The 26,432-nt window shown below is 40.1% G+C and overlaps 1 protein-coding gene across 2 annotated transcripts; it reads right to left on the minus strand.

Annotated features, from left to right (window-relative positions):
• Positions 1 to 861: 861 nt before the first annotated feature.
• BUD13 (BUD13 homolog) lies at positions 862 to 25,434 on the minus strand. 2 transcript variants are annotated; one of them, XM_043899847.1, is made up of 11 exons: positions 25,244 to 25,434; positions 23,221 to 23,314; positions 21,332 to 21,416; positions 18,141 to 18,250; positions 17,483 to 18,101; positions 15,552 to 15,856; positions 13,597 to 13,702; positions 13,101 to 13,239; positions 12,600 to 12,784; positions 12,279 to 12,360; positions 862 to 1,266 (listed from the first exon to the last, which is right to left on the minus strand). In XM_043899847.1, exons 1-11 carry the CDS (start codon positions 25,384 to 25,386, stop codon positions 1,173 to 1,175), a joined length of 1,962 nt encoding a protein of 653 aa, XP_043755782.1. In that variant the 5' UTR covers positions 25,387 to 25,434; the 3' UTR covers positions 862 to 1,172. The 2 variants fall into 2 exon arrangements, with proteins under 2 accessions (XP_043755782.1, XP_043755772.1); XM_043899837.1 differs by having other exon boundaries at positions 17,483 to 18,250; positions 25,244 to 25,433.
• Positions 25,435 to 26,432: the final 998 nt, after the last annotated feature.

Here is a 26,432-nt window from a genome sequence, read left to right on the forward strand (position 1 = left end):
CTTTTAATTTCATGGCTGCAGTCACCATCTGCAGTGATTTTGGATCCCAAAAAAATAAAGTCTGACACTGTTTCCACTGTCTCCCCATCTATTTCCCATGAGGTGATGGGACCAGATGCCATGATCTTAGTTTTCTGAATGTTAAGCTTTAAGCCAACTTTTTCACTCTACTCTTTCACTTTCATCAAGAGGCTTTTTAGTTCCTCTTCACTCTCTGCCATAAGGGTGGTGTCATCTGCATATCTGAGGTTGTTGATATTTCTCCCGGCAATCTTGATTCCAGCTTGTGATTCTTCCAGCCCAGCGTTTCTCATGATGTACTCTGCATATAAGTTAAATAAGCAGGGTGACAATATACAGCCTTGACGTACTCCTTTTTCTATTTGGAACCAGTCTGTTGTTCCATGTCCAGTTCTAACTGTTGCTTCCCGACCTGCATACAGGTTTCTCAAGAGGCAGGTCAGGTGATCTGGTATTCCCATCTCTTTCAGAATTTTCCATAGTTTATTGTGATCCACACAGTCGAAGGCTTTGGCACAGTCAATAAAGCAGAAATAGATGTTTTTCTGGAACTCTCTTGCTTACAAAAAGCCAATTTTCTGAGCACCATTATCCACCTCGTCCCTACTAACTTGTGACACTACCTCTATTAGATACCATGTCTCCAAATATCCATGTCCATTCTGAAGTCTAGTTTAGCAATAATTCTTATTTTCTAAATGGAAGGATCTATCACTATGAAAGTTATTACTCATCCCGCTTCCTAGATGAATGAAAAATCCAACTACCAACCCCCAAGACCCCTGGTGGATCAATACTAGCTTGTATTCTTCCCCAAAACAGACTATCCAATTAAGAAAATTATTTTAAAAAAATAAATGTGTGTTTATTAAAAAAGAAATACCCTAACCAAGAACAAGCTCTGGGATACAGAGAAATCAACGTTCCTCTGAAAGCCAGCAACCGGCAGTGTCAGCGCACCTGAGATGTATGGTCCTTCGTCCAAATATTACGTCTCAAATATTCTTCTGTAGTCAAAATTGGCATTCAACAAGTTGCTGGTCTGTGTGGCCCTGATTATTAGCATAGACGACTGTTACAGCTGAATGTCTGTAACAGCTGCCCTATGTCCACTACCACAACCCACAGTCACTCCCACAGCCTCAGCAAAGTTACATATCCTCAACACTCCACTTGTAGGCAAGTTCCTCCACCGCCTTCTTGCTGGCAAGCCTGGCAAAGCGCTTCTGTTCAAATCCATTGGATCTGCAATCAAGAGATACTGATCAGCCAGAATCCTGAACTGAACATGTATGTTTGAAATAAAGAAGAGTTCACAATCTAATGAACAAAAAGGAAAGTGAAAATACTTAAGACATAAGCAACAGAATCAGAAAGACAAAATACATAATCCACCCTTTTATTAGTCCTTGTTCAGAGCCTTTTTCCCACTCATTTTGACAACTGTTTCAAATATTTACCACTCTCTAAAGGTCCAACTCATTCTCAACTGATGTCTATATATTATACTTTATCCATGCATTACACAAACATTTAGTGAATTCTTATTATACTAGGTACTCTGTCATGAAAATGAGTATAATATAGCACCTGTCCTGATATATCAGACTAGTGGAGGAGACTGACATTTGAACAAATAATTAAAACAAAAGGCACAGGTTATGGTAGAAATATGCACTGGGTATCACAGAAGCAGAAAGGGGACCTTGCTTAGCTTGGAAGCGGGGTAGACAAGAATGATCAGGAAAGGCTTCATGGAGGGGGTCCTTATGCTAGGTCTGAAAAGACAAAGTGAAGCAAAGAGTCAGAAGGGTCAGGAGGGCATTTCAGCACACAGCACAGCAGGAGCAACAAGACAAAGGCACAAAAATAAGAAATGGTATGGTACACGCAAGGAACCAAAGTCAAGTTACATGGCTGGAGCTAAAACACAAACAGAGGCCACAACATAATGAGCACTACAGGCCAGAATGCAAAGCTTAGATTTCACATAGCAAGGATAAATTCTTTTAAAAATTTTTCATTGGCGTATAGCTGATTTACAATGTTGTGTTAGTTTCAGGTATACAACAAAGTGAACCAGTTATATATATACATATGAAATGAAAAACAAAATGAAGGTCGTTCAGTCGTGTCTGACTCTTTGTGATCCCATGGACTATACAGTCCATGGAATTCTCCAGGCCGGAATACTGGAGTGGGTAGCCTTTATCTTCTCCAGGGGATCTTCCCAACCCAGGGGCCAAACCCAGGTCTGCCACTCATGTATCAGGTGTCGCCTCCTCGAGCTGGCATTCACTCCCTGATCACGGTCTCCCAGGGCTGAATGTACTCTTCCTCTGCGCTCCCACGGCATCCTGAACACCCTCTACAGTAATACTTAGCAAGCAGCACTGAAATCATCTACTTGTCTGTCTTCTTCTGTAGATAGAAAGTGAGTTGGCGTGCTCCAGGACCGTCTTTTACTAATTGTGAGACCCTGGCCCCTAGTACACAGCTACTCATGTTATAACGTGCACTAAGTGTTACTGAACTGATGGGGATGACAGGTTTTCCCCTTTCTTCAGGGCTTACCTAAGGGATGAGTTGGGTGAGTAATGAAAGGCTCAGTAAGAAGGGAAGCTTATTAAGAATGGCATCATCTCCAACCTTACAAGCATGCATGGTGTTCTAGAGCCCAAGGAAACTACTGCTGCTTGCCTGAGGAATAACTACTTAAGAGAATCAACAATAATATGATCATACAAACAAAGGTCCTATGAATAACAAACATAACCCTAAATAGAATCAAAAAAGCAAACTGCAAAAGAACTTACAGTGGAAAGAGCTTTAGACTAAAGCATCAGATGTCCCAGGTCTAATTCCAGCTTTTTCAGGTAAGCTGAAAAACTCTTAAGTAAGTTGTGAAATTTATCAGGGGCTCAGTTTCTCTTTAAATAATGTTAAGTTAGATTAACTGACCTCATGGGTTTTCCTAACTACAACATACTATAGATCTGCTACAGAAATATTCACTTGGCAAAAATAGACAAGAGTAGAAGAGGCAATGAAAGAATTAATAATCAGAAATAAAGCAAGGGTGAGAAAGAAAACTAAAAAGGAAAACTCTAGGAGAAAATATGAAAAGTGTAGGAAAACTACAGGGAGAGATGGAGACAAATTATACCAGTAAAAAACCAGGTCAAGGAGAGTTCTAAGTTTTGGGTCCAAAAATTTGAAAAAAATAGAGAAAAAAAAGAACTCGGTATAGCAGGGAATATCTTTAGGGTTGTGGCTATAAAAAGATCTACTTCTGGCTACACAGCAAATGAGTATTCTGAAAAATCCTCCTGCTACCAAAGAGCTGACAGACAATATCCTGCAGACCAAAGCAGGAAACAAGCCTGAAGCCACAGCCAACCTGACAGTACCTGCCAGTGTCAGGAACCAGAGCTCTGGGCTTAGACGGCAGCTTGAGGGACAGAAGATGATGCCTGAGGCCCACATGCAGCAGCACCGCAGATTCCAATCACGGCAGGGGACTCAAGCAGACTAACCTGCTCTCAGGGAGCAATTATAACATCTGGACAAAATATAAAGACACAGTATGTGAAGTACTTGAAGGCATGAGTGACCAAAAGCAGGCAGAACTTGAGTGGGAGTTTACTGTGGGAAGAGATTTGTGAAGCTTTTTGCTGGAGGGCACTTCCCAAACTGCACAGCTCATGGAGGCAGAAGGCCCACAGGCTTACTGGCTTTAGGTATGAGAGCAAAGTGGGCAGAGCAGCCAGAAAACCAGGAACAAAACACTGAACAGGAGGAAGCTTCTAAAGGGACGAACCCCCAGTCTATATACAAACTGCACCCAAAGTTTTGGCGAACGGCTAACCTGTGCTTGCGCAGGGGGAACCCCAATGGGCCCCCTGAAAAAGCAGCAGCTGGAAACTAAAAGAACTGAGCAGGAACTCAGCTGCTGCCCACTATGAAGGAGATAAGTGTTTGGAGTTCAAACACAGTCAAGTTAACTGTCTGCTGGAATAAAAATCAACACACCTCAAAGGAATTATTAGAATTCAAAGTCTCCACAACGTATCATTCATAATGTCCAGCATAACATTTTAAAATGACCAGATATGTAAAGAAACAGTAAAATGTGATCAAACTCAAGAAAAACTATGAATAGAAACCAATGCTGAGATAACCCAAATGTTGCAATTAGCAGACAGGACTTCAAAGCACGAATTATAAATATTCTCAAGGGAAAATAAATTGATTCACAATGAATGAATAGGTAGGAAATCTCAGCAGAGAAATATGTCAAATGGGAATTCTAGAGTTGAAAAATAAACTAGCTGAAACAAAAAATTCAGTGTATGAGTCTAATAAGCGGAAGATGGCAGATGAGTCAATCAACTTGAAATGAGATCAATAGAAATTATTTCATCTTAAGAACAGAGGAAAATCATGACAGAAAAATGAACAGGACTTCAGACAACTGTGGCACAATATTAAATAGTGGAAACAGTACAATTGAAGAAGGGAAAGTGGTTTTAAAAAAATAATAACTGGGCAAAAAAATAGCCGAATGGGAAAAACATGGACTCATAAATCAAAAAACTCAACAAACTCAAAAAAGGATCAACACAAAGAAAAACCATACGTATGTACATCACAATCAAACTGCTGAAAACCAAAGACCAGAAGAAAACTGTGAAAGCTGCCCAAGAAAACCAATATGTTATAATGTGTGTATGTTGAGGTTGGGGGGAGTGGGACAATGAAACAAATTGACTTCCAATTGGAAACAATGGTGGCCAGAAAGTGATGAAAGATCTTTAAAGAGCTGTCACTGAAGTCTAGAACTGTCAATCCAGAGTTCCATGTGTTGGTCTGAAACCTCAGGAGTTTCCTGGGTGTAATCTGAAACTGGCTCCCATACATGGAGGAGAAGGAAAGACCAAAGAAAGAGGCAGACCAGTCCAGATTGGCAGGTGGCAGGTTTAATAAGCAAGGGAATTTACATAAAAGGTTTTTTGTCTTGGGCAACCCCACCAAAAAACAGATCTCTGTACCTGCCTCTCAGAACTTTAAATGTTTATACAGAGCCCTTATGGGTTCAGCCACATATTCAGTCCAGACGATCTCAACACCCTATTCTCTCAAGGCTGCATCTTTGAAAACGCTACAGTATGGGAAGAGTAGGCATGATGTAAGTTCCAAGGACAGGAGAGAGATAAGGGCCTCCAACTGCCTGCGTCCAGTTTATGGGTCAACCAGTGGTCACATCCTCTCAATAACCTCCTCCAATGCAGCCAGTGAAACAATCCTTCAGCAACGAAGGTGAGAAAAAGTTCTCTGATTTAATTAACAGAACTATGCCAATGCCACCTCCTGGCTTTGATAATGTACTATGGTTATATAAGATGTTATCACTGGGAGAAACTGGCTGAAGAGCATACCAATAATACTTTTTTCAGGTTTTTCTGAGTCCAAGACTTTTCTAAAATTAAAGCTTTTTTTAAAAAAAAAAAGGTGAAATAAAGACATTTTCATTTCAACAAAACTGTATGTGTTGCCAATGGATCTGCACTGAAGGAATATTAAAATTTCCCAATTTCTTTAAGAAAAAAAGACCACCACCAGAAACGGTAACTATATGAGCAAGTACTAACAACTACACTTTTTTTCTTTGGTTTTCTTAGTTTCTTTAAAAATACACAACTGCAAAGTAAAAATTTTACCACTGTATTATGGGATCTATTATATTTTTAAAGTAATATGTATGAAAATATGTACTTTTTATGCACAGTTTTAAAGAACAGCAAGGACAGATAAGAAAGCCTTCCTAAGTAAACAAAGCAAACAAATAGAGGAAAACAACAGAATGGGAAAGTCTAGAGATCTCTTCAAGAAAATCTGAGATACCAAGGGAACATTTCATGCAAAGATGGACACAATAAAGGACACAAATGGTATGGACCTAAAAGAAGCAGAAGATATTAAGAAGAGGTGCCAGGAATACACAGAAGAACTATACAAAAAAGATCTTCATGATCCAGATAACCATAATGGTGTGATCACTCACCTAGAGCCACACATTCTGGAATGTGAAGTGGGCCCTGGGAAGCATCACTATGAACAAAGCTAGTGGAGGTGATGGAATTCCAGTTGCACTACTTAAAATTCTAAAAGATAATGCTGTAAAAGTGCTGCACTCAATATGTCAGCAAATATGGAAAAGTCAGCAGTGGCCACAGGACTGGAAAATGTCAGTTTTCATTCCAATCCCATAGAAAGGCAATGCCAAAGAATGTTCAAACTACCGCACAATTGCACTCATCTCACACGCCAGCAAAGTAATGTTGAAAATTCTCTAAGTGAGGCTTTAACAGTACATGAACCGAGAACTTCCAGATGTTCAAGCTAGATTTAGAAAAGGCAGACAAACCAAAGATCAAATTGCCAACATCCATTGGACCACAGAAAAACCAAGAGAGTTCCAGAAAAACATCTATTTCTGCTTTATTGACAACACCAAAGCCTTTGACTGTGTGGATCTCAACAAACTGTGGGAAATTCTTCAAGAGACGGGAATACCAGACCACCTTACCTGCCTCCTGAGAATCTGTATGAAGGGCAAGAAGCAATAGTTAGAACCAGAATTGGAACAACAGACTGGTTTCAAATAGGGAAAGGAGTACATCAAGGCTGTATATTGTCACCCTCCTTATTTCACTTCTATGCAAGGTACATCACACAAAATGCTGGGTTGGATGAAACACAAGCTGGAATCAAGACTGCTGGGAGAAATATCAATATCTCAGATATGCAGATGACACCACTGTAATGGCAGAAGAGGAACCAAAGAGCCTCTTGATGAAGGTAAAAGAGGAGAGTGAAAAAGCTGGCTTAAAACTCAACATTCATAAAACTTAGTATCATGGTATCTGGTCCCATCACTTCATGGCGAACAGACGGGGAAACAATGAGACTTTATTTTCTTGGGCTCAAAAATCACTGCAGATGTTGTCTGTAGCCATGAAATTAAAAGACGCTTGCTTCTTGTAAGAAAAGCTATGACCAACCTAGACAGCATATTAAAAAGCAGAGACATTACTCTGCCAACAAAGGTCCATCTAGTCAAAGCTATGGTTTTTCCAGCAGTCATGTATGGATGTGAGAGCTGGACCATAAAGAAGGCTGAATGCCAAAGAATTGATGCTTTTGAACTGTGGTGTTGGAGAAGACACTTGAGAATCCCTTAGACTGCAAAGATATCAAACCAGTCAATCCTAAAGGAAGTCAATCCTGAAAATTCATTAAAAGGACTGAAGTTGAAGTTGAAGCTCCAATACTTTGGCCACCTGATGAGAAGAACCAACTCATTAGAAAAGACCCTGATGCTGGGAAAGATTGAAGGCAGGGGAAGAAGGGGACAACAGAGGACGAGATGGCTGGATGGCATCACTGACTCAATGGACATGAGTTTCAACAAGCTCTGGGAGACGGTGAAGGACAGGGAAGCCTGGTGTGCTGCAGTCCATGGGGTCACAAGGAGTCGGACACGACTGAGTGACTGAACAACAACATGAAAATAATAGTAACAAAAACAGATTAAGTGGAAATACAGTGTTGCAAGATTCTTACATTTCATGTGAAATAGAATAATTACAACTGTCATTAGGCTATGATAAGTTAAAGATATATATTGTAATCCTTATAGCAAAAACTAAAAAAAAAGAAAAAAATTGCAGAGGTATAACTAAAAGGAAAACAAAGCAATTAAGGTTCAAAACTAAATCCACACACCTAAAATCTAAACACTGACACTATCAAATTCTGGATAGGTTATGGAGCAACAGAAATCCCTACCCTTTGCAGTAATGTAAAATGATACAGCCACTTTGAAAGACAACTGGCAGTGTCTTATGAAAGTGAACATAATCTCAACAAAACAAAATAGCAATTTTTGGGTATTTACCCAAGTAAACTGAAAACTATATCCACATTAAAAGCCATACATGATTGTTTACTGCAGCTTTATCCACGATGTTAAAAACCAGGAGCAACCACGATGTCCTTCAACTGGGGAATAAACAGACTGTGGTATACCCATACAATGCAATACTACTCAGTGATAAACAAGGAATGAAGTACTGATTCATTCAAGAACACAGATGAATCTTAAATGCATTTTGCTAAGTGCAAAAAGTCTGACTCAAGCATTGGTGGTATAGTGGTTAGCATAGCTGCCTTTCAAAAAGTCTGACTCAAAAGGTTACATACTGTATGATTCCATTCATGTAACATTCTGGAAAAGATAAAATTATAGGGATGGAAAACAAGAGCAGAAATTACAATGGGTTCGTGGAGGAGGAATCAGTAACTAAAAGGTGACTTATACAGGAAATTTTAAAATGATGACTCTACTCATTTGTCAAATCCAACAGAACTTACACCAAAAAGAGTAAACACTAATATAAGTAAATTATAAAAGAAAAAAATTACCCAGGATATCTGGGGGTGGGGAGGGGACTGACTCTTTATGTCTACACATGAAAGAACTACACATAAATCCATGCTTAGATGGTAAATGAGTTTCTCATTTCTAAATTTCTCAATTTTGAAATTGCTTTATGTGCATCTTGGGATGAGCAAAATGAATAGTGGATAGTGGGTGCCCCTTTCTCAATGTTGGGGAGGGAATTTATAGGTAAGGAAAAAAGAAAGGTAATACTTGGTTAGAGTCAGTTACATCAGTATGAACTCATATTTATATATGCATATATATAACATACTTCCAGATGGACACAGAAACAATTATAGATATGTGTGTATACACACATACGGACTACTACTATACATGCATTACCTAGCTCTGTCTGCTGAGAGGATCTAGAAGCAATGACACTCCAGTAATAATAAGCATTCTAGCAGTTATATCTTGGTTTCCAAATACCATTCTCCATTAAAAGCTGCCAGGGTTTCTTAGAGAAATGGCAATTCTTTAGGGCTGGGGCAGAAAAAATATAAGGAAGTAAAAAAATGCTCAAAAAGGAAACGGCTGGGGCAGTGAAAGGGACACCTAACAGAATTTCCAGTATTCAAGGAATGGAACAAAAAAGATAACATAAGCAACAAAATAAATAATATACCACTAGATTACAGTACAAAGTATAATATACATGAGTCCATACTAATATAAATAAATGATTGAACAAATAAATAGGGAGGTAAAACAGATCTTCCTTACAGAAAATATCTAAATAATACATGGAGATACCCTTCCATAGTTCTTCTTCTGAGTATAAGCTGAACTCAGCAACTCACTTCCAAAGCAGAGAGTATAAAAGAAAAAGAAGAGTAATTTTAAAGTTGAGAAACCTGGCAAACACTCACTATCTTAACCAAGTGATCCCAGTTAACATTACTAGTGATGTCATGTGGGTATCATGTAACCCCTAAAACGACGTGATGAGAAGGACATTTCACTACTGTGGAATTCTCTGCAAAAACCCATAACGTCCAGGCTAACCATCAGAAAAACATCAAACAAACTCAACCGAGGAACATTTCACAAAAACACCTGACAGTACCCCCCCGAAACTGCTAAGGTTACAAAAAGCAGAAAGACCGAGAAGCTGGCGCAGAGCAGGAGACACAGAGGAGACAGGACACAGCACGGTGTGGCACACGGAAACGCATCCGTGAACAGAAGAAGAAAACTCACAGAAAGCTGATGAAGTCCAAATGAAGTCTGGTACACTAATAATATGCTAATGTTGGTTTCCTAGATTTGATTACCGTATCATGATAATATGGTAACAAAATTAGATAAGGTATGTGTAAGAAATGTTTGCAAATTTTCTATATATATAAAACTATTCCAAAACAGATAGAATACAAATATTTTTTCAAAACACTACCCCCAAACAACTGCAAAATACACATTATCTTCAAGTGCAAATGGGGTATTCACCGAGGTAAACCATATACTGGGCCACTAAACATGTCTTAACAAATTTAAAAAGATCAAAAATAGCATTAATTTCAAAATATTAGAGTATATTCTCTAACCTCAATGTAATTACATTGGAAATCAATAAGATATCTAGACTAGTCTAAATGTTTGGAATTCTAAAACACACTTCTAAGTAATTCATGGGTCAAAGAGTGAACCAAAAAGAAAATCAGAAAATATTTTGAACAAATCCAACATACATTCCTGAAAAAAGACTTTCCTAAGCCAACTGGGAACAGAAATTTCTCAACTCAATAAAGGAAATTTATCCCCCCACCAAAAAAACTACAGTTTATAAAACTTAATGGTAAAAAGACTGAATGTTTTCCTCCTGAGGTTAGAAACAGGGTAAAAGACGTCTGCTTTAACTACCTCCACTCAACATATGCACTGGGAGCTCTAGCTAGTGTAATAGCACAAGAAAAAGAAACAAAAGACACCTGGATTGGAAAGGAAGAAGTAACACTGTCTATATTCACAGAAGACTCATTCCTCAAGGTTCAAAATCTGGCAGAAGCTACAAAAAGCCATTGTATGAAGTGACCTTCGCTTCAAGGAAAGTGGCTGATATAATATTGGGTTGTTGCTAATGATAAAATTGGAGCTTTAGAGCATACATTAGAATTTTTTTAAACTTTAGCTTTGGTAATATGGTAACAAACTACCATGGACTCCTTTAGCTTCTAGTTATTTAAAGATTTTCTGTGATGAGATCAAAGTTAATGTTAGTATATAATCATTATCTGATATTGTACATAAAATATGCCAACATTGGACTGAGCAAATCAATGAACAGTAGATGATGCTATAAAGTCACGCATGAGTAAAAGATCAAGACAAAGTAGAAAAAAGACCAATAAATTTTAATCTAACAGAATGAAAAGATTTTTGATATGATTTCTGATTCCATATTACAAGTAATCATTAAGAAACTTTTTGAGTTTTTGTGGAATATTAAAAAAAAATCTAATACACCTTCCTTTCCTAACTACCTGTGTATAAATTTGAATTTTCTTCCTATATTTCAACTAAACATATTGCAGCAGACTAAATCCCAATGTATTCTACTAGCCCAGACATTAATGAGATTTGCAAAAATGCAAATCAAAGCTATTCTTCTCACTTTTTCATTCAGAAAATATAGTTATTTTTCTTTAAAAGCAGGGTAAATATGCTATTGTAATGGCTTTTTTAAAAGAACAAATACTTTTAAAACTATTTAATTTCTCATATGGTAAATATTAACATATATAACCCACATAAAACTTCTTAGAGTCCTAAATAATCTTTAAGCGTATCAAACGGTCTTGAGATTACGAAGTTTGAGGGTCACTGTGCTACATGATAGAACTATGTCCTTTAGCAGGCAAGAGATGGAATCTAACAGGAAGTAGAGGGACTGACTGCAGACAGAGGCACATACAACTCACCCACGATAGCATACAGAAAGTTAAGTGTATGTGGGTACAGACGTGGGCAGGTGAACAGATAAGGCAGTAGGGGTCAGTGAGACACTACAAGAGACTCACTCCTAAGGCAGTGAAGAAAAAGTTCAAGGGCTACACTTTAAAGATACAATATACATGGAGATGGAAATGGCAACCCGCTCCAGTATTCTTGCTTGGGAAATCCCATGGACAGAGGAGCCTGGCAGGCTATACTTCATGGGGTCTCAAGAGTCAGACATGACTTAGTGACTAAAACACCTAAAACTAAAACTCTTTATTCCCATCTCAGCCCCATAATCACGGATCTACTTTCTGTGTAAGTTTGTGTCTGACTTCTTTTCACTTTGCATAATCAGGATTTCATTTTTTAGTGCTTTTTTTTAATCCATCCATTGATAGACAGTTGGATTTTTCTCTACTTTTTGGCTACTGTGAATAAAAGTGCTATAAATATTTGCAAAAAAAAAAAAAAAGATACAATATACAGAAGGCTACAGACTAGCACCCATCACTCAATCCTCTCTAAACCTTACAGAGTATCACCAGAAGTGACCAACATCAAAAAAAAGGTATCTATCTGGACCACCTCAGTTATTTACCCAGAGCTTTAAAAAGCTTTGAAAAGGAAAAGAGGAGTGTTATGAGCATGGGAAATGGGATTTGAGAAACAGAAGCGAGTACACTGCACACTACTAACCTTGTAATTAGAGCAGAGAATAAGGCAGAGTGTACAATGATTTGAGAACAGTCAGGGAAGGTTAGGGTTACAAGGAAGAGGAAACAAAACTGTAGGAAATATTCAGGCTGACCTGTCCACTCCATCCCAGCGATACCCTGGCCAGATATTGAATCTGTTGGGAGGGGGTGCAGGGCCACTGTAGCGAGGTCTCACTAAAGATAAGAGAGAGAGAAAAGTTAGTTATCTATGTAATTTAATTCAGAGCTGAATGGCAGTGAGGAAAAAAATTTTATACAGAAATCTGTGATCGACTTCAACTTAAATTCCCAAATACAAGGAATCTGAAATTATACGGGAAAGCCTTCTTTGCACGTACTTATGTATCATCACTCTAATGATTCTCTCTCTTCACATACATCACCTCTCTCTCTGATGATCCCAGAAGGCTCACCTTTCTTATTCTTGTTCTCCTTGGCCTTATTCTTCTTGATAAAGTTGGCCATGGGGTCCCCCTCTCTTTCCTGTTCTCTCAGCATCCGATCCAGATCTTCATCATCAATATAGCGGGCCAGAGGCTTTTGCATTTCCTTCACTGCATCCTCCACATTTTGTTGCTGCTGCCGGGTCTGGGCAAGCCTAGACAAAAACAACCAGGAGTGTCTGCTATCCTGTTTAACATCTCCACTCTTACACTGAGATGGACCATACTGCTACACGTGAAGAGCCTCCTCTTTCTAGCAGTCTAGGGCAAATACTGAAAAAGGTAACATTCCCAGAATACCAACCAGAAGTGTGAAATACGTCAGTATGCAGGAAGCAGACTGGGCACCCTGAACTTCCCAGTCCTGAAAACAGCTGTAAAGGCAGAACAATGAACTAACTGGTCAGGAGAGTAGAGAAATTACTTCCTCCAGTAACCGCAGTCTTGTGTTCCTTTCAGTGGCTCTCTTACCCTTTGCCCCACTGAGCATACAGCTCATCTCTCTCCGAGTCCTTCTCTGCTTTTCTCCTCTGCTCTAAACGCTCCAGTTTCAAATTCCTCTTACGACCAGACTTATCTCGAAATACAGTTTCAGCATGTTGGAATTCAGCTGCAAAGGAAAAGTACGCTTTTAAAGATAAACAGAAAGGTGTCAAAATCAGAAATAACATTCTAACAGCTGAAATCAACCACTTAGTGTTCTGATGAAGGATAAGAACTTTCACAGCCAGACCACAAGTAGTCCTTACCAACATCTAAGTGCATATTGGTGATGATTCTGAAAATTAACATTTTTTAAGAAGGAAAAGATCCACTTGAACCCAATGAGAAGTTAAAACAAAGCAGAAAACCAGAGCCGAAATTTGATAGCAATTAAAAATTTTAAATATCAGATAAATTAGCTATATTTTTTAAAAAGTAAAAGCGACATGAGCCTCAACTGTTCTCTGTACTTTCACATTTTTACCTTCAAGTGCCATGGTCTCTTGGTCCCGTTTCTTGAGCTCCTGCTGCTCTCGCTGTATGTCAGTTAACACCAACCCAGTTTTAGCCCCAGAATACATGTGTGCAGCCTAGGCAATGGAAAAGGGAGCATCCGACATTAATGAGACAATGTGGCAACAGGCTCCGTGGGTGTACACAGTTATGTCTGAGGATCAGCAATAACCAAACCAAAAACGCTACCTTATATTCTCATTATCAACCATAGGACTGGCAAAATAGAAGAAATAAAACTGAATTTCATGGAAAATTAACAGTACTGTTAAGTTTAAGAGCAAACAGAAACACAAACCAAAAATTTACTAAAGGGAAGGCTGAAAAAAGTGGAAGTTTTAGTCGTTCAGTCATGTCCAACTCTTTGTTAACTCCATGGACTGTAGCCTGCCTGGTTCTTCTGTCCATGGAATTCTCCAGGCAAGGATACTGGAGTGGGTAGCCATTCTCTTCTCCAGGGAATCTTCCCCACTCAGGGATCAAATCCGGATCTCCTATACTGCAGGCTGATTCTTAACCATCTGAGCCAAAGGGTAGGCTAAGCATCTGTATCTTGGACTTTTCAGCGTATAAACTGCATACATGAAGACTCTCAGGTCACCTGCTCAGAAACCTCTATCAAGCTCTGAGCCCTTCAGTAGAGATCAACACTGATAAAATATTCCCTTTAAACCACAAAGTCAAGCAAACCTATCAATTTCAAACCTGAAATTGTGGCTGTATTTCAGGATAATGAAAAGATATGGCCAAATTAAAACTTTTTACTAAAACCCACCCTGTATCAAAATAATAAACCACCCCGCAATCAATGTATATAAATTATATCCTAATATCCTTAAGCAATGTGCTAGGGACTTCCCTGAAGTCCAGTGGTTTTCAATCCTTGGTTGGGGAACTGAATAAAGATCCTGCATGCCATGTGACATGGTCAAAAAAAAAGCAATGTGCTAAAATCTGATTGATATTAAATTGTCCATGGACTAAGCAGATACATAAAAATGTCACGGGGTCCAGCTGAAACACTGACCTCACTCCGTTCCCCACATCCTGGGTTAGGGACTGACTGGTCCACCCGACCAGGACCACATGGACTAGAGGAGACTTACCTGAAAAGTCTGTGTTGGAGGTAACATGCACATCACAGGCTCTTTCTTAACCAACTCACTAGAATAACATTTCTTTTTACTCTTTTTCTTTTTTGGTTTTTGGAATAACATTTTTGTACTAGTAGTGGTGTTCTTTACAACACAATTACTTGGGGTTCATGTTGATTTTGTTAATTCAGCCTTCATCACAGATTTAAAATAATACAAAACACTTACTTCCCAGGCGATGTGATTTCTAAAAGTCATTTTATATTTTAAATGCCTCTCTTTAAGCTCTGGATACAAAGACCTACAGTCCAATTTATAATAGTAAATGGCTTACACTAAATGCTTCCTTTGTCCCAGGCCCTGGGCTAAGAGTTTTACTTACACTACCTCATTTAATTCTCAAAAGAACCTGAAGTATGTACTACTATCATCTACATTTTAAAGATGAAGAAGCTCAGACTTAGAGATATTATGTATCTTGCTCAAATCTCACATAAGTAGAATTCCATGTGTGATCGGTTTGACATAAAGTTCATGCTCCTAACTCCATTCTGTAAACTACATTCTCAGTTTGTTCATAAGAAATAGAAAGTTTTGTTTAAACTATTAAAATGAGATTTGTGGAACTGAGAGAATATAAAGGCAGATGCTATTCAGGAAATCTGCTACTTGCCAGTTCCCCTGGGCTGGGTTAGGTAGTCTTGCCTTCAGAGAGAAGAAAAGAGCTCTAGAGGTGCTATGCGCTAGATTTCTCCGGCTTGGATCTCTGAGACCTGTACAGAGCTAGAAGATGAGTTACTCTAAACCAAGACATGGCTCCTGAAGTTCTCACCTTCTTTCCCAGAGGCTGACTCCTTCGAGGTGGAGACAGATCAGAATCAGAAGATTTGGCCCTCTGCTTTCTCCTTGGTGGAGAGAGGTCAGAATCAGAGCTCCGATGCCTAGGTCTATTCCGTGGAGGTGACAGATCGGAATCGGAATCCTGGGGCCCTGAACTGTGTTTGTGCCGTGGGGGAGAAAGATCTGAATCAGAAGTTTTCCTACTGTCACCTGGGTAGGAAGAAGAGTCCAAGGTGTGACTCTGATGTTTCCTGGGTGGAGAGCTTGTGTGATGTTTCCTATGGGTGGGGGGAGAGCCTAGAAATTGAAGAGTAAAGATTTTAATCCCCTTGGCAGAATCTAAAAAAGAATGTACCAGGCTAAAGTTCAACATTCATTTAGTCCTCTTGTGAGGAACTATCACTAACCTAAACATAAGTACACATGACAAGGGAGAAGAGCAAAGTCAGAGATAACTTTTAAAACCAATGGGTGGGGTTCTATTTCCAAGTTACTAGTTATTGTGACTAGCACAAGACATCTCAACATCCTCATCTGTGCCATATTTATCCACACATAGAGGCCAAAACAAACTGAACTCAGGGCTCAGTGGCATTGTTAGTCGCTCAATCGTAGCCGACTCTTTGAAACTCCATGGACTGTAGCCCTCCAGGCTCCTCTTCCATGGAATTTTCCAGGCAAGAATACTGGAGTAGGTTGCCATTCCCTTTTCCAAGGGATCATCCTGATCCAAGGGACTGAACCCAGGTATCCCACAGTGCGGGTAGATTCTTTCACTATCTGAGCCACCCAGGAAGCCCTAGCAAGTTAAGATGACCTAGAATATATTCTGGGTTTCCTGGTGGCTCAGATGGTAAAGAATCTGCCTAAATGCAGGAGACCCAGGTTTGACCCCTGGGTCAGGAAGATCCCCTGGAGGAGGAAATGGCAACTCACTCCAGTCTTCTTCTGGAGAATTCATGAACAGAGGAGCCTGGTGGGCTATGGTCAGAAAGAGTAAAACACAAGTGAGTGACTAACACACACACATATACACAGAATATATTCTGATGTCTTTTGACTAAAACATAACAATGTATTTGAATTAAAAATTAAAGCAGTACCTAGGGATAAAAGATGGAGCAAACAAATTTCATCGCACAGGTGAGCCGTAGACATAGGCCTCACAAATCACCTCCCCCAAAGGCAATCTGCAATGCGTATCAACAGTCCTATAAGCAAAGAACCCCTCCCTGAGCCAGTAAATCAATTTCTACTTTGTTTCCCAGGAAACGTATCTAAAAGCACTTCAATTCCCAGGAAGTCTGTCTAGAAATAGATACAGAAATAATCCAGAACAGAGCAACAGTTTACGTGTAAGGATGTTCATTATACAATTACAGAGGAAAAGGTTTAGAAATAACCTAAAATATGCAATATTAGGGGAATGGTTAATGGAACACCAACAAAAATTATATTTTAACAGAGAGATATTTTATGACTCGGGAAAGATAATGGTAAGTGAAAAAACCAAGCAAGATTACACATGCAACACTTACTTACTGCCTAGACAAGTCTCAACTACATCAAAAATGACTAGAAAAAAAGACTAAAAGAACACTGGCTACAAGAGACAGCCTGCCTCTGACTGGACAGAATTTTGTGTGATCTTTTTCTACATTTCTATACATTCCAAAATTTCTGCAACAAACATGTAGTATTTTCATGAGGTGGGGAGAATGAACAAAAAAATACCTAAAAACTTCCACCCTACTACTGTTAATCCTTAACTCTCCTCAGCCCAACCTCTCACCATTTCCCTCCAGTTTTTAAAACCCCAAAGCTCCATTCTCACTTCTAAAGACCACAAATACCCAGTAAAGCACCTAAAAGACCCAAAAGAAAGCACTCTGGGAACAAGTCCCCCTGTGGACAAATGCTCACCTTTAGAAGCATGCTGCTTACTTCCAACATGGGATGTTGCTTGCTTTTTTCGTGAAGGAGAGAGGTCTGAGTCATACTCATATTTGCTATTCTTTGGGAGTGATGGATGAGAAGGTCCTGGCCCCTTCCGATGTGGAGAAGTTTTGCTAGAGCTTTCTGGGGCTTCACTGCTTTTGGTTCTGGGCAGTGAGTGAGGAACATGAGAAGCCAAGTCAGTGGAATTATGATGGGCCCTCCTGAGCTGTGATCTATCCAGAGAGTCAAGAGTCCTTCTAGGCTGAGCTGTGTCAGGGGAGCAATTACGGGCCCTTCTGGCGGGAGAGAGATCTGAGGAACTGTGGTAGGCCCTCCTAGGAGGAGATGAACCTGGGGTGTCATGACGGGTCCTCCTAGGAGGAGATGGATCTGGGGTATCATGACGAACCTTCCTAGGAGGAGAAGAATCCAGAGTGTCATGACGAACCTTCCTAGGAGGAGATGAATCCGGGGTGTCTTGACATGCCTTCCTAGGAGGAGATGAATCCGGGGTGTCATGACGGGCCCTCCTAGGAGGAGATGAATCCGGGGTGTCATGACGAGCCTTCCTAGGAGGAGATGAATCCGGGGTGTCATGACGAACCTTTCTTGGAGGAGATGGATCTGGAGTGTCATGACGAACCCTTCTAGGAGGAGATGGATCCGGGGTGTCATGACGAACCTTCCTAGGAGGAGATGAATCCGGGGTGTCATGACAGAACTGTCTGTGTGAGGGTATATCTTCACTGTGGCCTAAACACAAATAGCAAAGAATCAGATTCCCATAAATGCTCTGTCATCCCTATAACCAAAGTTTCAAAAAACACCCCAGCAGGATACATCTCAAAACTACTAAGAAAGCCCAAAAGGTATGCACAGCTACTTTACGGCAGTAAAGCAGCACTCATGAATATCCTAAGAGAAACTGCTCACATTTGCCTAACAGGTCATAAATCTGCAAGGCACTTTAAATGTATTTTTCATGTTGTATCTTGTTAGGTAAGCAGGGCAGGTATCCTTGTTTTTAAAGACATGAAAACAGAGACCCTAAGAAGCTAAGTGGTTTCCTACCTAGGGGTCACTGCTACTAAGATGAAGAGACAGGCTAGAACCCCGACCTTCTAATCCCAATCCAGTGCTCGTCCCCAAAACTTATTTGTATGGAATTCTCCATGAGAAGCTCCCACTGATATTTAACTTAGGCAATTCACAGTTTGCCCCCACTCTTCTCTCAAAAGGCAAACTGAATAATTCCGTGCCACATCAAAATGAAATCCTGTGAGCTACTTAATCCATGCCATTGTGCTCCTTATTAAAAGCAGCAAGAGCACCAGAAAGAAAGAAGGATCGGCACTTTATTGATCACCTGCTGCATGCCCATGTCTATACAGATTATTTCATTTAATTCTCACAACAAGCCTAGGAGATAAATATTGTTCTCCTCATATTATAGATAAAGAAGCTGATACAAAGACTAAGTAATTTGCCAAAATCATATTGTTAGTAAGTGGTGAAATGAATATCCAAACTCAGATCTGTCTGACTCCAGAGTCCACAAACAATCTTTAAAATGGAAACAGTTTGAGACTTTTGATATTCAAAAACATAACAGAATGAAATGTTTATAGCAAATCCACAGAGTGACTAAATCAAGTTTCTCTTCTCCTCCTATCTCTTATCGTTGAGCTCCCTAAGCAAATATAAACAACTAAAAGTTGAGTGGGATCCAATGAATATTTGTTAATGGGTGAATTAAACAAGTCACCTCCTTTACTTTGGAGAATAGGCTCCTCTGACCAGAATCCACCCCTCAGAGAAAAGTAATGATATCTGTAGGGTGTATGCATGCGAGATAAGTTGTTTCAGTCATGTCTGACTCTTTGCAACCCTATGGACTTTAGCCCACCAGGCTCCTCTGTCCATGGGACTCTCCAGGCAAGAATACTGGAGTGGGTTGCCATGCCCTCCTCCAGGGGATCTCCCTGACCCAGGAATCGAGCCTGCATCTCTTCTGTCTCCTACATGGCAAGAGGGTTCTTTACCACTTGCGTCACCTAGGAAGTACCTGACAGTAAATCTAATCCACATAGTTGATAAATCCCATGATATTTATAAAAAACTGGAGGTATAACCCTCCCAGACTTCAGACTATACTACAAAGCTATAATAATCAAAACAGCATGGTCCTGGAACAAAAAGGAATATAGATCAATGGCACAAAATAGAGAGCCAGAAATAAAGCCATATACCTATGGTCCATTAATCTATGACAAAGGAGGCAAGAATATATGATGGAGAAAAGACAGTCTCTTCAATAGGTGGTTCTGAGAAAACTGGATAGCCACATGCAGAACAATGAAATTAAAACATTCCCTCACACCATATATAAAAATAAACTCAAATGGTTCAAAAATCTACATGTAAGCCCTAAAACTACAAAACTAGTAAAGAATACATATAGGTGGAACATTCTTTGACATAAATCATAACAATATTTTCTTAGCTCAGTCTCCTTAGGCAAAAGAAATAAAAGCACAAATAAACAAATGGGACCTAATTACACTAAAAGCTTTTGCACAGCAAAGGAAACTATCAACAAAATAAAAGACAAGCTATGGAATGGGAGGACATATCTGCAAATGAAGCAACCAACAGAAAATAAAACCCAACCCAATCAAAAAATGGGCGGAAGACTTAATAGACTTAATTAGACATAATTAAATAGACATAAATAGACATAATTCCAAAGACATACATATGGCTAACAAGCACATGAAAAGATGCTCAACATTGCTAATTATTAAAGAAATACAAATCAAAACCACAATGAGGTAACACCTCACACCTGTTAGAATGGTTATCATCAAAGTCTACCAAGGGAATTTGCTGGTTGTCCAATGGTTAGGACTCTGCACTTCCAATGCAGAGGGGCGTGGGGCTGATCCCTGGTCAGGGAACTAAGATTCTGCAAGTCATGCAGCATGACCAAAAAAAGGAATACAACATATTATTTAAAAAAAAATTCTACTAATAAATGTAGGAGAGGATATGGAAAAAAGGGAACCGAAGTGTAAACTGGTGTAGTCACTATGGAAAACAGTATGGAGGTTCCTTGAAAAACCAGAACAGAACTACCATGTGATGGACCAATTCCACTCCTGGGTATACATCCAGGAAAAATAAAAACACTAATTTAAAAAGATATATGCATCCCAATGTTTACAGCAGCACTATTTCTAAAGCCAAGACATGGAATCAACTCAAGTGCCCAGCAAGACAAAATTTTGGGTTTAAGAAGTTGTGGGATACATACACACACACGAATATTATTCAGCCATGAAGAAGAATGAGATATTGCCATTTGTAGCAACATGGATGGACCTAGAGAATATCATACTAAGTGAACTCAGACAGAAAGATAAATATTATATGACAGAATTTACATGTAGAAACTAAAAAATAACACAAATGAAACTGTATACACAACAGAAACATACTCACAGACATAGAAAACACATTTATGATTACCAAAGGGGAAGGGGGAAGAACTAACTTAGAAGTATGGGATTAACAGATACAAACCACTATACATAAAATAGATAAGCCATGAGGAATTAACTGTACAGGCCAGGGAACTAAATTCAATATCCTATAATATCTTAAATGAAAAATTATCTGAAAATATATATATACACATAACTGACTTTGCCATATACCTAGAACTAACACAATACTGTAAATCAACAATACTTCAATTTTAGAAAAAAGAAAAAAAAAGATAAAAGTCTTTCCCTATTAATGAGAAATTCAGATTTATCTGTTACTGGAACTCACTCCCCAGAAGCTTCCATTTAGCACTGGAACGAAAGGCTTCCATCTGCTTTACCTCTTCTGGCCGCTCATCCACAAACTCAGCCACCTGTGGAAGTGAGAACAACACTTGAAGGAAATCCACAGGATCCAGCCAAGCAGCAGTGCTATCTGAAGAACCTGAAGTTATGACTATTCCACTCCTAACAATACATGGCTCACAAAGACCCAAAACAGCTCAGTTACATGTGCTCCATAAACATGTGAATGTCACTGGATGGTTTAATTATATATCTTTCTCTGACTCATCAATTTCCCTCCAGATGTTCATTTCTTTTATTACAAACCTTTTTATTAACTTGCCTGGTGTAACAACTGCCACTCAAAGCTAAAAGCTAAACTCCTTTTACCTGTTTACCACTCCATTCAGAGTAAAAACATAGGCAGGGTTCCTGTCATACCTATCATCCATTAAGGAATTTGGACTCCTTATGAAAGCTTTACTGTAGATCACAAAGATAGTTTTTCTAGAATTCCACCAAAAGAAGTCATGAAAATGTACAAAGACTCATAGAATCTTTAAGGGATAAGACCATATTTCCTATCACCCAAATTCCCAAATAAGTCTGGAATCTTCCCTACAGTATCCTTGATAAATGATCACTCATGTAGTCCCTCCTGACAGAGAACCAACTCACTGACAGGGAACTCATGTTACAAGGTGGTCCGCTGCATCTGGGGGCTAGAAAGTTCTTGGTTGTATTGGACCCGTATCTACCTTCCTGTAACTTCTTTCTATTCACCCAAGTTCTGACCTCTGATGCAAATGATCCTCTTTCCACACGACAGACCTACAACTATGAGCAAAGCACTGTTTTGTGCTTTACTTATATTACCTCACTCAATCTTCACAAAAGCCCCACAAAGAAAGGCTCTACATTACTAAGAGCAAAGTATGGCTCAGAGACGTAACTATCTCCTTTCCACCTTGTTTCTCAGCAATTCTGAGCAAGAGTCCCATAGCCATACCAATGCTAACTTATTTACCTATGCTTTTGACCACCTTGCTCTTACTTATCCTTCAAAACTCAATTCAGATATCTCCATCCTTCAAGGAATCTCCCATCTTCATGGGCTAAAAACTGTGCTCGCTCCCTTGGGTTCTAAGAGCACTTGGCACGTATGTGAGTGGCTTCCCCATTGGTGCAGCTGGTAAAGAATCCACCTGCAATGCAAGTGATGCAGGAGACACAGTTCAATCCCTGAGTCAGGAAGATCCTTGGAGAAGGAAATGGAAACCCACTCCAGTATTCTTGCCTGGGAAATCCAGGGACAGAGGAGCCTGGCAGGCTATAATCCATGAGGTCGCAAAAGAGTCAGACACAATTTAGCGACTAAACAACATATGTGAACTATATCTCCGACATTCATCATATCGCTGAAATTATTTGAAATTCAGTCTCCCATTCTAAGGATATGACCTCTAAAGTATAAACACTATATTCTACTAATCTACATACCTGCTGTACCTAGGCAAGAGTATACAATCTTAAAGCTTAGTTCAATCAGTAAATAAAAGGAACAAGTAACATATCCTTTCATGGAAACTGAACAGTGTTTTTAAGGTATGTTCCAACAAATTGAACCATGGCTAATTCTAATCACAACTCTTTATCACTGACATTGAGGAATCCTGTCTGTCTATGATTAGTTCCTACTTCTAGGCAGATGGAGCCCTCCATATACAAAGACTGTACATAGGCATCATCAAAGAAAACTACTTTAAAATAGCTCCTGGAAAATGTCACCTCTTCTCTGACCTTAACTTTCCTCCTTACTATCTACCCTGCACTGGGAGCTGAGATTAAGAGGCTTGCATTTCAAAGTCCTCAGAGCCTCAAAAAGATACATACCACAGGCAAATCTCCATCATCTTCCTCTTCTTCCTTTTCTGCTTTAGTGGTTGAGATAGATGTCCAGCTCACGTCATCATCCACAATTCGCATTCTAAAGGTGAAAAATAAAAGACCAAAAAAAGAAGAATCATTCTTGGATAACAGCCCACAAACATTCATCTCTGGTTTTAGGCTAAAGTTCAAAATCCTGTAAGATCCTACGGTCCATTCTTTGCCAGTATGGCCAATTTCATCTTGCACCACTGTCTCCTCAATTCACTACTCACTAATCATCTTCTGATGCCTAGAATGAGCCAAATTCCTTTCCATATCAGTTTCACATATTCAGTTTCTTCCCTCTGCCTGACCTACTCTTCTTATTCTCTACTCTTAGTCATTCTTAAAAGCCTAGCATATATATAAATTCCTTGAGCAGACCTTACAAAACTATTCCCCTTACCTCTCCCAACTAAGAATCCCTGTTACACATTCTTGGAGTACTTTCATTTATCACAAAGGAAATAAATCAACTAGTTGCATAATTAGTTCTTTAAAGACTGTATCCCCATTAAACTATAAGCTCCATCAGAGTAGGGACAGTGATATCTCATTCACAGTGACATCCTCACTGTGATAGATGAAATACTCAATAAATGTTTGTTACATGGATCAACTATGAATGAGTCCAAAGAATAATGACTGCCATGATGTAAACCATTATTATTAACAGTTATTATTTGAAAAGCCAAATTACTAATCACAACAACCATTTAATATAAGTGATATAATTCAATATTACTGTGACTTTAAAGATGAAAAAACTGAGGCTTAGAGAGATGAAATACCTTGTCCAAGGCCACACAACTCATCAAGTGGCACAGCTAGGACTGAAAGACTGACCAATGTTACTTTAAAGCTCAAGACAATTTCACTACAAGGCACTGCCTCCAGGAAATCCACACAAGTCAGAGGGGTCAGAAGACAGCAAGAATAACGCAAGAACCAAAGAGTTAACTAACTAAATGGGTTAGTTCTTTTGGAACTATTTGACTTTACAGGGTATATTAGTTTCTAGAGCTGCCTAACAAAGGACCACAAACTGAGTGGCTTAAAACAACAGAAATGTATTCCCTCACAGTCCAGAGAATTCAAGTCTGAAATCAAGGTGTGTGCAAGGCAATGTCCACCAGGAAAGGTTCCAGGGAAAGATCTTTCCCTGACTCTTCCAACTTCTAGTAGCCTCTGTCGGCTGCATAAACCCAGTCCAGCCTCGGCCTCCATCTTCACCTGGTAATTTCTCCCTCTAAGCCTGTTTCTGTAGCCAAATTTCTCTTTTCTTAAAAGGACACTCGTTTATACTGGACATCTTAACTAATTATATCTGCAAAGACCCTACTTCTAAATAGTGTCACATGCTAAGGTTCTGGTTTGGAGGGGAGGGACAGTACTCAACCCAATACCCTAGGCCACATAAGTTTTCTCGTTTGAACAGTGGGGATAGCAAAAATATCTACTTCTTAATACTGTTATGACTCTTAAATAAAATCCTGTCTAAAGTACTCACAACGGTACCAGGCACATGACAAGAACGGTATAAACGTGAGTTGGTATTGTTGGTAGTAGTAGTAGGAGTAACAGGAAGTGAGCACAGGTCAGGACCCGAGTCCTTGGCTTAGGAGAGCCCGCACGGGCAGGTTCTGTGCCGCTAATATCCCAGCACAGAGCCTTTGAATTCGTTTCACCTTTATTCTCAGGACACAATATTGACTTTCTGCGGGAGAACGGAATGCTACAAAGGCGGGAAAAGACTAATAAAAGTTACAACCCGGCCTGAACACACTGGAGATACTGCCCAGGGGCGCGAGCAGCGGCCTGAGAGGGCTCTGAGCACAGGCAGGGTCAGGCGAGCAGTCAGGGGCGCGGGGCCGCCGGGGCCGCCGGGGCCGCCGGCGAGGAGCCCAGCAAGAGCCGGGCCGAGGGCGGAGCGGGAAGGTGAGGGGCGGCGGGCCGCGAGGACCTCACCCCGCCAGGGCCAACTCACCCCTTGCCGCCGGCCCCGCTAGGCTTCGGCCGCTTTTTCCGACGCTTGCGGCCGGACTCAGGGCCCCCGTCGACGCCAGCATCTGCCCCAGACAAGTAACGCTTCAGGTACTCGGCCTTGGAGAGCGGTGGAGCTGCCGCCATGGCAGCGGCGGGAGACGGCTCGGGGCTAGGGACAAAACTGTTGAACGCGAAACGGAACAGCGGAGAACTAGAGGGCGGGGCCAGGACCGGACGTGACGGTACGTTTGGAAGTGCTGGGCGGACAGGTGCGAGTCTTGGAATCTTGGAGGGCCGAAGAAGAGGAACACGCACACCCACTCTACATCCCCTCTGACGCGGCAATTGTGTTTCTTCTCTTCGTCCTTCCATCTGCTCAAAGAACTGTGCAGCAAGCGCTGTTGTGGTCTCGAGGCTACATCCGTGACTCCAACGAGACTTCCCCCAGCAGCTTCAGAAGCACCAGTCATGGGCTCTGGAGTTGCAGTCCATCTACGTTTGAGTTCTGGCTCGGTAACTTGCTAAATGTGAGAGGCCCGGGGCAAGTTACTTAACAAAATGGGGATAATAATGACATGGAACTCAATGATTAGGTGGACTAAGATAATATTACTGTGCAAAGTGCTTCGGACAACTGGCACATTGTGTTTAAGTAATTTTTAATATGTTTAGGAGGAGAGCAATCTGCTTTAAGGGGCTTTCAAGAGAGTAATTCAGGATTCCAAACCCAGTATAATTATGATGAAAAATATGGTAGTTTCTAACCTATGTAACTTACCCACATTTTTTTTTTAATTTTTATTAGTTGGAGGCTAATTACTTCACAACATTTCAGTGGGTTTTGTCATACACTGATATGAATCAGCCATAGATTTACACGTATTCCCCATCCCGATTCCCCCTTCCACCTCCCTCTCCACCCGATTCCTCTGGGTCTTCCCAGTGCACCCGGCCCGAGCACTTGTCTCATGCATCCCACCTGGGCTGGGGATCTGTTTCACCATAGCTAGTATACATGCTGTTCTTTTGAAATATCCCACCCTCACATTCTCCCACAGAGTTCAATAGTCTGTTCTGTATTTCTGTGTCTCTTTTTCTGTTTTGCATATAGGGTTATCGTTACCATCTTTCTAAATTCCATATATATGCGTTAGTATGCTGTAATGTTCTTTATCTTTCTGGCTTACTTC

Source organism: Cervus elaphus, chromosome 1 (assembly GCF_910594005.1).
Source record: "Cervus elaphus chromosome 1, mCerEla1.1, whole genome shotgun sequence".
Classification (NCBI taxonomy): Eukaryota; Metazoa; Chordata; class Mammalia; order Artiodactyla; family Cervidae; genus Cervus; species Cervus elaphus.